The sequence below is a fragment of the Solanum tuberosum genome, unplaced genomic scaffold (assembly GCF_000226075.1).
Source record: "Solanum tuberosum cultivar DM 1-3 516 R44 unplaced genomic scaffold, SolTub_3.0 scf00574, whole genome shotgun sequence".
Classification (NCBI taxonomy): Eukaryota; Viridiplantae; Streptophyta; class Magnoliopsida; order Solanales; family Solanaceae; genus Solanum; species Solanum tuberosum.
The window spans coordinates 142,495-155,746 of record NW_006239489.1 but is presented as its reverse complement, the minus strand read 5'-3'; the positions used below and the strand labels follow the sequence as shown (position 1 = coordinate 155,746).

The window sequence follows — 13,252 nt, the reverse complement described above, 5'->3', positions numbered from 1 at the left end:
TGACCAACAAATGGCTCAAAGTAACAATGTTGGTTCGTCTTCTCGGTCACATGATCGAGAAATGCAAGTTCAACGTGAGAAATTGTCCGTACTATGTGGGAGGATTATATTAAAGACTAGTACACTACAATTTATGTTCAATTTTTTTTATTAAATTAAAGTTAGATGAAACAATTACTTAAGTGGAGAACAAATAACTTAAACAATTGGGGCTATTTTAATAGTTTTACAACTTATGAGATTTTATGTTTATGAGAAAATATACAACACAAAAATTCCATATCGCATGTCCAAACAAACCTTCAATTTCATCTCATGATTCCATATCATGATACCATATCGTATGGCCAAACGGGCCTAAATGTGGAGCCAAATTTCTGATTTAATTATATGTCGGTGCAACGTAACTATATAAACTTTAGTAGTACTTCCCATTTTTATTACACATTTTTTAACCTCCTAAAAATTGTTTGTGTTAATATCTTTTTTTGTGCAAGGAGTTGACCATGGAATGTTATAAGGCCTTTGGCTTAGTATGTTTAGTTTCATACGTTTTCTTTCTAAATTTTATATTCAATCAAACAATGTCATTTGTAATTAATAGAATCGAAAATTCAACCACAAATAGTTAAAAGAACGGTTTAGATCTTATGCAATGTATAGCTTAATCAAATTATGATCGCAATTAATAGACAAAAAAAACAAAGAATTATAAGCTTCTAATTATCGATATAGGATGAAAATATTAATAATAATCTCCCAATTTCGGATTTAAAACTTCTAATTCCAACTTGTTATAACATGTTGCTAGCTATCTCATTTTCTAGTTTATTAACTCCTAAAATATTCATAATAAAAAACAATATATATAACTTTTTAAGTAACGTAAAAAAGATATAAAGTTACAATTTATTAATACTAGAAATTATTATTTTTTTAGCTAACCTTCCACCAACGCAAATATCGCGAACTTGTCTCGTTTGAATAAGTCCCCTTCCATCTCCCTCCAATTCCTCCGCTCATTCCACTATCTTCACTTTAGCCTTCTTATAAATATAACATCTTTTTTTTCTCTATCTCTTTCATATATTATTTCTTTGCCCTCTCTCTTTCTCTAACCAAAAATAAATTTTAAAAAATTTAGCTAGCACAATGGCTTCTGCTGCTTTGAAAGATGAATTAGATATTGTGATACCAACAATTAGAAACTTGGATTTTTTGGAAATGTGGAGACCTTTTTTTGAACAATACCATCTCATCATTGTTCAAGATGGTGATCCTTCAAAGACCATTAAGGTCCCTGATGGTTTTGATTATGAACTTTACAATCGCAATGATATTAACAAGATCTTGGGTCCTAGATCCTCTTGCATTTCCTTTAAGGACTCGGCTTGTCGTTGCTTTGGTTACATGGTTTCTAAGAAGAAGTATATTTACACCATTGATGATGATTGCTTTGTAAGTGAATTTTCCCACCTCTTTGAAGTAAATCTTTTGCAAGTTTAATTTATGTTTATACTATCAGATCACATAAAAGATAATTATAGACAACTGTTGAGGAAATTTGAGATTAGTTATAACCTAGAGAAAAGATTATGATTCTATATGAGTGTGTATTTATAAATTAGATTAAAGTTCCATATGTTTGAATATGTACATAAGATTTTGTGCATATTGTGTCGACCTATATATCGTAACTCGAGTTGTGTAAAATATAACACATGAGCCTAACTCAACCCCAAAAACTAGCTCATGAGGGAAAGATTGTTTAATTTCATATAAGGAGACCACCAGTCAATTCCCCAACCAATGTAAGACTTTTACCACTCTAACATCCCCTTCATGCCCAAACCCGACTTGAACATGGATCGGTAGCCCAAACCTAGATGGACCTGACTCTGATACCATATAAAGATATGACAGTTAGGCCTAACTCAATCCCAAAAGCTAATTCATGAGGGAGGATTTCCCAAGTCTATAAAAAAATCACCCGTCCATTTCCCAACCAATGTGGAATTTTTACCACTCTAACTAGTTGTCTTATAAGTTTTATTATGACAAAAATTGAAGATGTTACTAAGTCTTTACTTCATGGCTAAAATTAATGATTAATTTATACTATTTTAAAGCAATATATTTTATTTTTAATTATATAAATGTATAAGTTTCATTAAAAACAGTATATGATATACGCGAGTTCAAGTAATTAAACTTATTACTTTTCCTTTGTCTCCACATCACTTATCGAGTTATGTGAAAGTTCAATTACTTTAGCTCAAAATATTCTAACAAATGAAAAAGAAAAATTGTATACATATTATAAGATTACACTTATTTTGAATCAACACTAATACTACTATTCATATGATGATTAAATAGATATATTAATCCAACTTGCTTGTGTTGTGGAAAATTGGAAATAATTTGTTTTAGGTTGCAAAGGACCCAAGTGGGAAAGACATCAATGCATTGGAGCAACACATAAAGAACCTTTTGTGTCCATCTACTCCCAATTTCTTCAACACTCTTTACGATCCCTTTAGGGAAGGTGCTGATTATGTGCGTGGATACCCTTTCAGCCTCCGAGAGGGCGTCCCAACCGCGGTCTCCCATGGTCTCTGGCTCAACATCCCTGATTATGATGCACCTACACAACTCGTCAAGCCTCTCGAGAGGAATACCAGGTCCTTTTCTTTTACAATATTAGTGCAATTCAACTTATAATATCGACTTCATTGACGCCAAAATATAGAAAGGTTTGACTGTACTACTATTTTTCCAAGATTATCGATTAATGTTTATTATATGAATTTATTAGTAATTATTTTATAAGTAATCTAATTGTGTAAAATTGTAATAGGTACGTTGATATGGTGTTGACAATCCCAAAGGGTACCCTATTCCCAATGTGTGGTATGAATCTGGCATTTGACCGTGAGCTTATAGGCCCAGCAATGTACTTTGGACTCATGGGAGATGGACAGCCCATTGGACGTTACGATGATATGTGGGCTGGTTGGTGCTGCAAGGTTCGTTATTTACTTTTGTGATCTTAAACATATTTAGTCCGATGGTTAAATCACTCGCCTAGTCATAACTGTATGTAGCCAGTGGTGTAGCTATATGATTGTCAGGGTGTTCAATTGGACATTCTTCGTCGGAAAAAAAATACTGTATATCCAAGTAAGATGATACACGAAATGATTAAATAACATATTTTAGACACCCTTAACACAACAAGTTGTTATAGCCTAGTGGTTTCAGACCCTTGGAATGAGGTAGTGCTCGCGTGTGCATAAAAAGTTTCCACTTTTCTGGACACCTTTTGTGAAATTCCTGGCTCCGCCATTGTTAACGTAGCTATCATTGGTATATATATATATTGAGGGTATAATCATGTATAATATATACATATTGATTGTACACATATTACACTGGTTAAAATTTGTAAAATGTAAAGATCCAAGATTATTTTCCATTGTGGGCTTTGTTGGGGTGCTATGTTGTGGTGAAAATGTATTTTAGTTTTTCAATTCTTTTATTTAGAAGGTACAGTAATTTATATACATTACTAGCATATACAAATTTACATAATAATATACATGATAACGCGAAAGCTAAATTCTTAGTGATTTTATTAAACAACTTTTAGGTAATTTGTGATCACTTGGGATTGGGAATCAAGACTGGATTACCCTACATATATCACAGCAAGGCTAGCAATCCATTTGTGAATTTGAAGAAAGAGTACCTTGGCATTTTCTGGCAAGAAGAAATTATTCCTTTCTTCCAATCACATAATTTCTCCAAAGACTGTACAACTGTGCAAAAATGCTACGTGGAACTGTCGAAGCAGGTCAAAGAAAAACTCGGAAAAGTTGACCCTTATTTTCTGAAGCTTGCAGATGCGATGGTTACATGGATTGAAGCTTGGGATATGCTCAACCCCCCAAATAAAGATTCTGCTAATGCCTCTTCAAAATGAAATTATCAATTTTATGATCAAAAGCGACTAGTAACTAGATCACGTGTTATAATTAAATAATAGACATCAACTACAGTTTGAATTGTCTTCTCGTGAGCATAATGGTATAAGCCTTTCTGGCCGAGTACTTTGTAGTATTTAAGAGATTTCTTTTGAGTTTAATACTTATTTGATTTGTCATATGTATCCTTTGTCATGTTTTATAATTGTTGTGGTCTAGGTTTAGAGATATTTCGACTTGATATGTTGATAATATCAGTGGATGTAATCCTGTTTTATTATGTTCTTGTAAAATGCAATGAGTCATAATTTAAGTTTTCTACTCTTGTTTTGCACTTATATTTGCTAATGGTGCATTTCCCATGTGTCTTTGAGGTCAAGATTATTCTGTTTTATAATATATGGTGATAATTATAGTCAAGATCACAAACTTTAGTGATACTTATACAAGTTGAGTAACTCTTTCATTAAAAAAAATATTTTAGTAATTTTTGTAATACTTAATTAAAGTTAAGTGATATTCGTAACAAAAATAGTTTAATGACTTTAGTTGCAACAAAAAAAGAAAGAAGATAAATGACCATTTATGGAATCAACCCCAATTTTTACCAAACTTATGTGCTAAATTATTTCATCCAAAATAAAGTATCATAAGTTGAAAACTAGACTTCTAAGAGTTTCGAGCGCGATTTAGAACTCCCAATATGCTTAAAATACCAGTTGAATACCGTTTAAAATTTTAAATTGTTGAACAATAATATTTATATCAGCGCATCAACGATTTAATTTCCCTAAAAAGGTCGTACCTTCCTCATACGACAGTGAAATGACCCGATTATTTTTCCTGAATGTCTTAAATAATGATACGGACTTGCTTGAGATGACCTCGTATGAAAGTTTTGACTGCTTCATTGAATCGATATGAGATTAAAATATTATTTAACTATTGATTACATGCTAAAATTATATATATTTAACAGACAAGCGTAATTCATCATTTATTGATTTATCATATAAAATTATATATTTAAAAGATAAGCGTGATTCATTATTTATTGATTTATCATAAATATCGAGTGTGAGTAAATTTTTGTGATAATCAATTCAATTTGGCATACATTTTAATCACCCAATATGTACAAGAGTTTCATGATTAACCTGGATTATTCTTCCCTTTTTAATATACTCCATATAATTCTTAAAGTTGCTCATATAATATGGATAGGTGTATATGAAGATGTTGTTCTTTCCTTAAGAATATAAGCTAGAGCTACTATAATAAATGTGACGAATAGTTGAGAGAATCTAAAGACGTTTCCATATATATATATCGTCTATTTCATCCCTTTACCAAACAATGCTTTAAAATTAATTTAAAAAACATATTTAGAAAATAATTGATAGCTATGTTTCTCTCTCTTACTAACAGGGTGATGCCACTAGCCAGAGGCCAGAAGGAAACATAATTTGGTTACTAAAATTAGAATAGCCATAAAAACATATGTCAATTGAATTTTTAAAAAGAAAATATCCTTTTATCTTTAAATCATTAACCTTTATTCTTTTTTACTTCTTTAAGATTATGATACTTTTTTCTAAAAGTATCTATATAACAAGTTTACCTATAAAAACTAAACATTATTTTTAAGATGAAAAAGATGAGAAATACTAATTGAGTTTACAAGTTAATACTTCATCAATTACATATTAATTAAATTTGTGGCAATGCACACTTAATAAGGAAAATATTTAAAGACATAATTTAAATCATATTTTTCATTATTGTCCTTTGCGAAATCATAAATATAACTTTGCAAAGAGTTCAATTTATTTCCTAGAAAATATAAAACTTCATTAAAGGAGAATAAATATGGAAAAAATTTCAAACATCCATCTTAAACTTTGAACATAATAATAATTTTGAAAAATGAAAAAATCCCAAAAATTCAGTTAATATAAAATAGATGGAGTAATAATTTTTTTTTAAAAATGACTTAGTAGAATAAGATAATTTAATTTTATTAATAATAATCAAAACTCTAATATCTTCTTAAAAATATATATATTCAAAAATGCTATGATCTCCCTACAAACAACTCTTATTTGACACTCCCAAAATTTGGTTACCCCCATTTGAAAAATTAATTATCAAGTTTTAAATTTGAAAACATAGATTCTTGATTAATGATTCTTTAATTATTTTCTATTTATAATCTCATGTCATTGAGCAACAAAATTAATTTTTTTTACCATTTTCATAAGATATCCCAAAAAATTAAAATTTATTAATTTTCTATATATTACACTAATCTGATTTGGAAATTCATTTTGGTAAGGTCATTATGAAATCAAACTATTTAAAGGGGTTCTCTCCTCTTGTGATAATTGAATCATATAGCTAAACATAAAAATAAAAACTTCTTTATTCTTAATTTTCTCTCTAGTTTCAAATGGCTTCTCCAAGCAAGGGTTCTAGTTCAAAACAAGACTCTGACGAGTGAGTGATTTTTTATTTTATTTTATTTTATTTTAGTCTTATTTTCAAGAATATAAATTGCATCTTTTTTCATTATATTGTTAGGGTATATAAATTAAAATCTCATTTATTTTATGTTCTTCATGAATTTTTTTTATGTACTAGCAAGTCAATTTACATGCACATCGTAATATATAATTTATCTTATTTTCATAATTATAAATCAAACTTTTATGAATGGTTAATTAAACTCTTTCTAGATGTATCAAACATTTATTTATGTAACATTTTCTTCATGATTTTTTTTATGTTGCTTGCCCTATTTAGAGAATTCAAGGAAGAAAACGACGCACTGATCAAGTGAGTTTCTTTTAATTTCTCCATTGATTGAATACATATATTTTTCACTAGCTAGCAAGTCAATTTACGTGCATGTTGTAGTATAATTTATCTTATTTTCACGATTATAAATCACACTTTTTATAAATTGTTAATTAAACTCTTTCTAGATGTATCAAACATTTTATTTATGTAACATTCTTCATAAATTTTTCTTATGTTTTTAATAATTTTTAGAAGAATCAAGAAACTAGAAATCATGGCACTTATGGATCAATACACATTGCTTTGCTTTCAACACATGAAGTTGATTGCAAGGACAAGTTACCCAACTTGCTTAACTTTTGCTGAAGACCAAACAACTAAGCAAATTGAGCAGCTAAAAATAGAGGTTAGTTTTTATTTCATTATACATATTAATTAAAGTTTAATTAATTCTATACTTTGATAGGTATTATAATAAATTTATTCATAAACATTAATAGATAATTTGATAAAAAGGGTAAGCAACATCTTATCGCATGTTAAAATTTGTTGATAATGTAGAAAAATATTATTTACATTATCAGTGTATATAATGTAAATCCTATAGATATTATTGACGTGCTTTATTCATTTCTTTTCTTTTTTCAGAGCGAGAAGCTTCTAAGTTCCATCAACTATGCGAAACAAATGCTTGAGGAAGAGTAGAGATACTTTATAACTTTCAATGAGAATGTAATGTTACAACTTTGTTAAAGTTAAAATAAAATAGTTATAACTCTCCGTCGTTTATTTTCACTTGTCATATTTTGTTTTTTAAGAGTCAATATAATTTGACCCTCGAAAATAATTGTGACAAATAAAAAAAACGGGAGAGTAATTTTATGTTGAAATTCTAGTGATATATCAATGTTTGTTTTCATATTTAATTGCTATTACGTTTCTCATACTTGGCATTTGTTGAAATTTATAATGATATTTTCATGAGAAATTAAATAAACTATGAGAGATTAAAATATATTTACTAATTACTATTAAACCAAATCAATTAATTACAAGTTAAATATTTATCATCAATCATCCTATGTACAAACTATTTTTCATTCTTAGAGTTCTACCCACCTTGAAAAATTCGATAATATATATGTATTTACACAAAACAACGAACTCAATGTTAAAATTGGCAAAAAAGATTCAATTTTCATATTTACGGAATAATGTCTCTTCTTATTAAGTACTAGTCACAAGAGCCCCTGCCAGCACAGTGCCAACATATTTTATTTTTTTGTTTCAACTTATGTGGCGTAAATAGTTTTTGGAGAATTAACTAATTTTTTAATATATTTTTTAGATATTTAAAGTTGTTAATTAATGTAATTTAATGTTTTTATGTAATATTCAATAATATATGTTACTCTCTCTTTTCCAATTTATTTGGCACTTTAGATTTTTCTATGTCTTTTATTTTTTTTAATTATTAATTACTGCGATTTATCATATTTTTACGTCATTTTTAAATAATATATGTTACTTCATTTGTTCCAATCTATGTGACACATATAAAAATTTGAGAGTCAATCAAATTTTTTATATGTCTGTTAATATTTTTTGAGAGTTAATCCAAATAATTATTAATTATTGTGATTTATAGTACCTTTTACGTAAATTTTAAATAATATGTGTTACTTTCTTTGCTCCGATTTATATGACATTGATAGAATTTTGAGAACCATCTAAAAATTTTATATGTTTTAAAAAAATTTAAGTTGTTAATTATTATGACTTGTAGTACATTTTATAACAGATTCCAAAAAATACATATTTTAAGTTACGTAATATATATTTTTAAAAAAAATTAAAACTACCCTCGAATAAAAGCAGACATATCAATAGAAAGTTGTCTATTTTCAGCAGCTCAAGCAGGCATGTTAACCCTAGGTCAATATAGCCGCTTATTAATAAGAGAAAAAAGAAAAGAAATGTGAGCATTAATAAAACAAAATGAACATATTAAAATAGTTAGTAGTGTGTTGTTTTCTTATAACTCAGATTATTATTTTACCATCACTTTAACTTACTTTAAATTGTGCGAGTTACATGGTCCCCAATTATTTATAGGCTGGTAGGTGGAATATTTTAAGGAATTTGAAACCATATATCAATGTACTATTTGTGTATTTTAGTATAACGTGCCTCTTGCATGTCATGGTCCCAGCCTATATATATGATGCTAAATATATTTTGTTTTTTATAGTATAAAGATGGGAGACAACTTGTTTCTTGTACTCAACATGGGCCACTTTTATGGGATTATTACTTTTAGCTCCTAGCTAGAATCTTTTTAAGTTTTTGAAATATGATTTACGTATTTGAAAACTAGTAAATTAGTAGTAATAATTAATAATTTAAAAGGAATGGAAAAATATCTCAATTAAATAAAAAATTATTTGACTCTTAAAATTTAAAAAGTACAACATTAATTGAGACCGATGAAATATATTTATTAGGGTTTGTGTTTTTAAATTACCCTCATTAATTATACTTTTAGAAATCTAAATTTGAATATTATTACTCGCTCCATTGTTAGTGGTCTAATTTAGCATATCAAGATTATTATTATTTTCATAATTTACCTCTTGCATTTTGAAGAATTCTTGAAATGCGAATAATTATAGATATTTTCAATTATGGTAAAATATGTGCTACATTTATCAGTATTTGATAAGCTTGAGTGCAAAGTCCATCACAAAAGTAAAAGTGAATAGAAGGAGTATTTTATTAATTTATTTAATGATATGGTAATATTAGAAGAATATAATAACTTTCTCTTAATTGTTAAAATAGACAATTTAAAATGAAAACTATTTTTTGTATAAGAAATTATAAGTAAAAAAAATATAGAGTAGTACATTTTAGATTATGTTATAATGAGTGGTTGAAATCCCTCCACTCTTAGTTAACGAATTTGAGTTCAAACACAAATTCTATAACATAGAAAAAATTATATTAAAAAATTTAATATCGGGTGAAAAATGAAAAAAATAAATTAAATTGGGACAACCATATTTAAACGTTGTTATAGCTAGAATATTTATGCACAGCTTATGGCAGCTGGTTGTTCACAATATTTAATTTGTCCCTCGGATTAATAAATAGGTAATACAAACTTAAATTTTACATGAATGTTCGATTGTAGTATGTTATTGATGAGAGATTAATTATGGAGGGTCGTTTGGTTAATGAAATAATGTGACATATCTCAAGATTAAATTTATATTTATTTTAATTTAATTTATATGATACTTTCGTTAGGTTTCACTTATGTAGCAAAAAATTTACAGACTGCTCCTTTTAAGAATAGTTTTGGATATGTCTTTCTATATTTTTAAATTTTTGTATCAGATCAAACTAATTACATCTCATAAATTGAGATAGAAGGAGAATTTTGTTTAGTTGAAGGTTTGACTACTCTCAATAATTAAAAATTATAATTTCAAGATACCTTTGTCAGTAAATCAAATGACCAATCTAGTGCTTGCCCATCAATTTTGATAATTAATCTTGAAATATCAATTTAGTTATATTGATCAAATTGTAAAAAAATTGTCTTTAAATATTTTTAAGTTCTCAAAAATTGACTCGAAATAGTTTTAAGACTTCCACTTACAAATCTCCGAATTCACAAATAAGCTATATCTTCCGATATATTTGTTAAAATTTAAATTTCAAAAATTTATGATCGTCAAATATTTTGTCCCTGAGATTCATGCAAGAATACAATTTACAACACAGCAGGGTAAGCTGTAACAGTACTGGAGAGTAGATTGATCATAGCTATAATTAAACTATTTTATTTTTTTTCGTTTTTAATTCGATGTTCGAAGCTAATTTTGAAACCTCGACTAAATTTGGACCGCGTACTACAGGGTTCATTCGGAGGTGATGCTTCCAACATAATTTTTTTCATACCAAAAATTCAAACTCAAAATTTCTAATTAAGGGTGAAGCAATCCTACCACCGATGCTAATTAACTAGCTAGGTACTATAATAGTAGTGTTTGTGGTTTTCCTAGTTTAGTTTATACTCCCTCCGTCCCTATTTAGTTGTCCATATTTCCTCTTTTAGATGTCCCTATTTACTTGTCCATTTTGACAAATCAAGAAAGGACAAAAAAAAAATTCCTATTATACCCTCATTTAAACTTCCCCCAACATTGATTAGTTATCTTGAATAAATTTATTTTGGAATCATAATTAATAAGGGCAAAATTGTAACTTCACTATGCTAATCATTGTTGCCTTAATATGTATGTCATTTTTAAAGTGGACAACTAAATAGGGACGGAGGGAGTAACAACATTGAATCTTTTTGTCTTCGATTGTACTACGTTTGTCATCGTGTGGTTCATAGTGAACAAACACTTGACAACTACAGTAACTTCACAGAAGTACTCTCCAATTACTATTCGACACCAAATGTACCTACAAACAACACTCTTGTCTTTTTACTTTTTCAATATGCACACAGGTTTCCCAATAACAACAGCTAGCCCACCAACTCCAAATTAAAGTTCTTAAGACACCCATGATTTTTAGCGTTAATTAATTAATGATAATAATTCAATTGCGGTTAAATATTTATTTTTAGCGGTAATTAATATTTTTTGTATATATCATTAAAACCTTTAGCGACAGTGAATCTAATAACACTCAGCTAATGTCGATATAGATTTTAGCACTCTTTATTAATTTGTCTATTTATTACTGCTAAAAGTTATTTATACTGTAGTGACGTTTGGCCGGGTGATGAATAAAGAAAAATAATCCTATGATAATTTTTCTTAATACTTCTTAATTCCTTATTTTTCAATACTAACGGTTTGTATTGAGTTAAGTTATTATTGTCTCTAGTGGAAATAATAATGAATTAATGATGATATAATTCATCTCAGCAAAAAATAGTTAAAATGATAAAAATATCCCCTTAATCTCTTTTTATACTATCACTTTCACATTTTTTACTCTTACGAAAGATATCTTGGTAAATAAATAATTTATTCTTTAAAATTATGTTATGCATATTATTTTTAATGCAACAAATTAAATATTTACTAAAAAAATAATACTCCTACCAAAATAACTACTCCCTCTGTCTCAATTTATGTGACTTTTTTTTTAGTCAGTCCCAAAAAGAATGACACATTTCTATATTAAGTAACAACTTAACTATAAAATGTCTATTTTATCCTTAATGAAATGATTTACAGTCACACAAATTTCTATCATTTATTTTGGACCACAAGTTTTAAAAGTCTTCTTTTTTTTCTTAAACTTGGTGTCGAGTCAAACTACCTCACATAAAATGGGACAGAGGGAGTAATAGTTAAAATGATATATATATGGGCAAACCCATCGGTGGCCACCTAAAGTTGACACTAATTTTCACTTAGACACCTTAACTAAGCTTCGTTCATTTTAGACACCTCATGTCATGTCCTGCTATGTCAATTTGACACTTTCTGCTGAGATGGCATAGCAAGTGTGATACACTCACTTGACGCGCGTGAGAGCCTCATTTTACCAAATTTTAATTTATTTTTCTTCTTCTTCTTCCCATTTTTTGGCTACCATTTTCCAAGCTTAAACTCTTTCCATGGTGAAATAAATTTGACGATGCCACAAACAAAAATTGAATTCTAGCGCCCATAAATTTTAAGCTTAAATACTTTCACTTATTTTGTTGTCCTTCTTCCTCCTCAAAATAATTTGAGAAAATCAACATAAATTTCAAGAAGAAAAAAACACTCAGAAATGGCAAGAAATCATATTTTCAATTATCAAATCCTACATTCACAACAAACAATTTTAGCGTTCCAATCCATTTGTATGCCTTCTCACATCATAATCACAGAAAAAGTCCAAATCAAATAGATAAGCTATATAATTTTTAGTAGAAAGTTTGGGACTCCATATTTATGTACCAAAGAACCAAATTTTGACTTGCATTGACCCAGAAATCCAGCCAAAAAAGGAAAAAAAATGGGGGTGGGTAGTAGAGAAGACAATTTGGGGTGGTGTGGGTATAATTTTCTTTTTATTTAAAGTGTTTTTTTTAAAAAAATTATTTAGTTAAAGAAATGCCACATGTCAATGAGTCATTGGTAGTTTTTTTCCTACTCAAGATTCATCATTTAATAAATTTTTTCTATATATGCCACGTGTCTTTATTTAATTCGTCACTTTGACACGTCATCAGCGAGTGTGTTACACACACCTTACAAATTTGGCAGATTGTCGAAAAAGTGTCAAAATGACACTGTTGGGCATGACATGAGGTGTCTAAAATGAACAAAGCCTAGATAAGGTGTCTAAGTGAAAATTGATGTCAACTTTAGGCCACCGATGGATTAGCCCTATATATATATATATATACTTGACAGTTGACACCATGAATAATTGACTTACGACAA

The 13,252-nt window shown here is 28.4% G+C and overlaps 1 protein-coding gene across 1 annotated transcript; it reads left to right on the top strand.

The window, feature by feature from the left end:
- Nucleotides 1-1,113: 1,113 nt before the first annotated feature.
- On the top strand, nucleotides 1,114-4,270 carry LOC102599359 (alpha-1,4-glucan-protein synthase [UDP-forming]-like). The gene is made up of 4 exons (XM_006365594.2): nucleotides 1,114-1,458; nucleotides 2,434-2,684; nucleotides 2,861-3,029; nucleotides 3,653-4,270. Exons 1-4 carry the CDS (start codon nucleotides 1,153-1,155, stop codon nucleotides 3,983-3,985), a joined length of 1,059 nt encoding a protein of 352 aa, XP_006365656.1. The 5' UTR covers nucleotides 1,114-1,152; the 3' UTR covers nucleotides 3,986-4,270.
- Nucleotides 4,271-13,252: the final 8,982 nt, after the last annotated feature.

What these genes read in the sequence shown, in the direction of transcription:
- LOC102599359 (XM_006365594.2), top strand. Translation starts at nt 1,153, where the DNA reads ATGGCTTCTGCTGCTTTGAAAGATGAATTAGATATTGTGATACCAACA. An exon ending in CCATTGATGATGATTGCTTT is followed by an intron (nt 1,459 to 2,433) that starts GTAAGTGAATTT and finishes AATTTGTTTTAG; the next exon opens with GTTGCAAAGGACCCAAGTGG. An exon ending in CCTCTCGAGAGGAATACCAG is followed by an intron (nt 2,685 to 2,860) that starts GTCCTTTTCTTT and finishes AAATTGTAATAG; the next exon opens with GTACGTTGATATGGTGTTGA.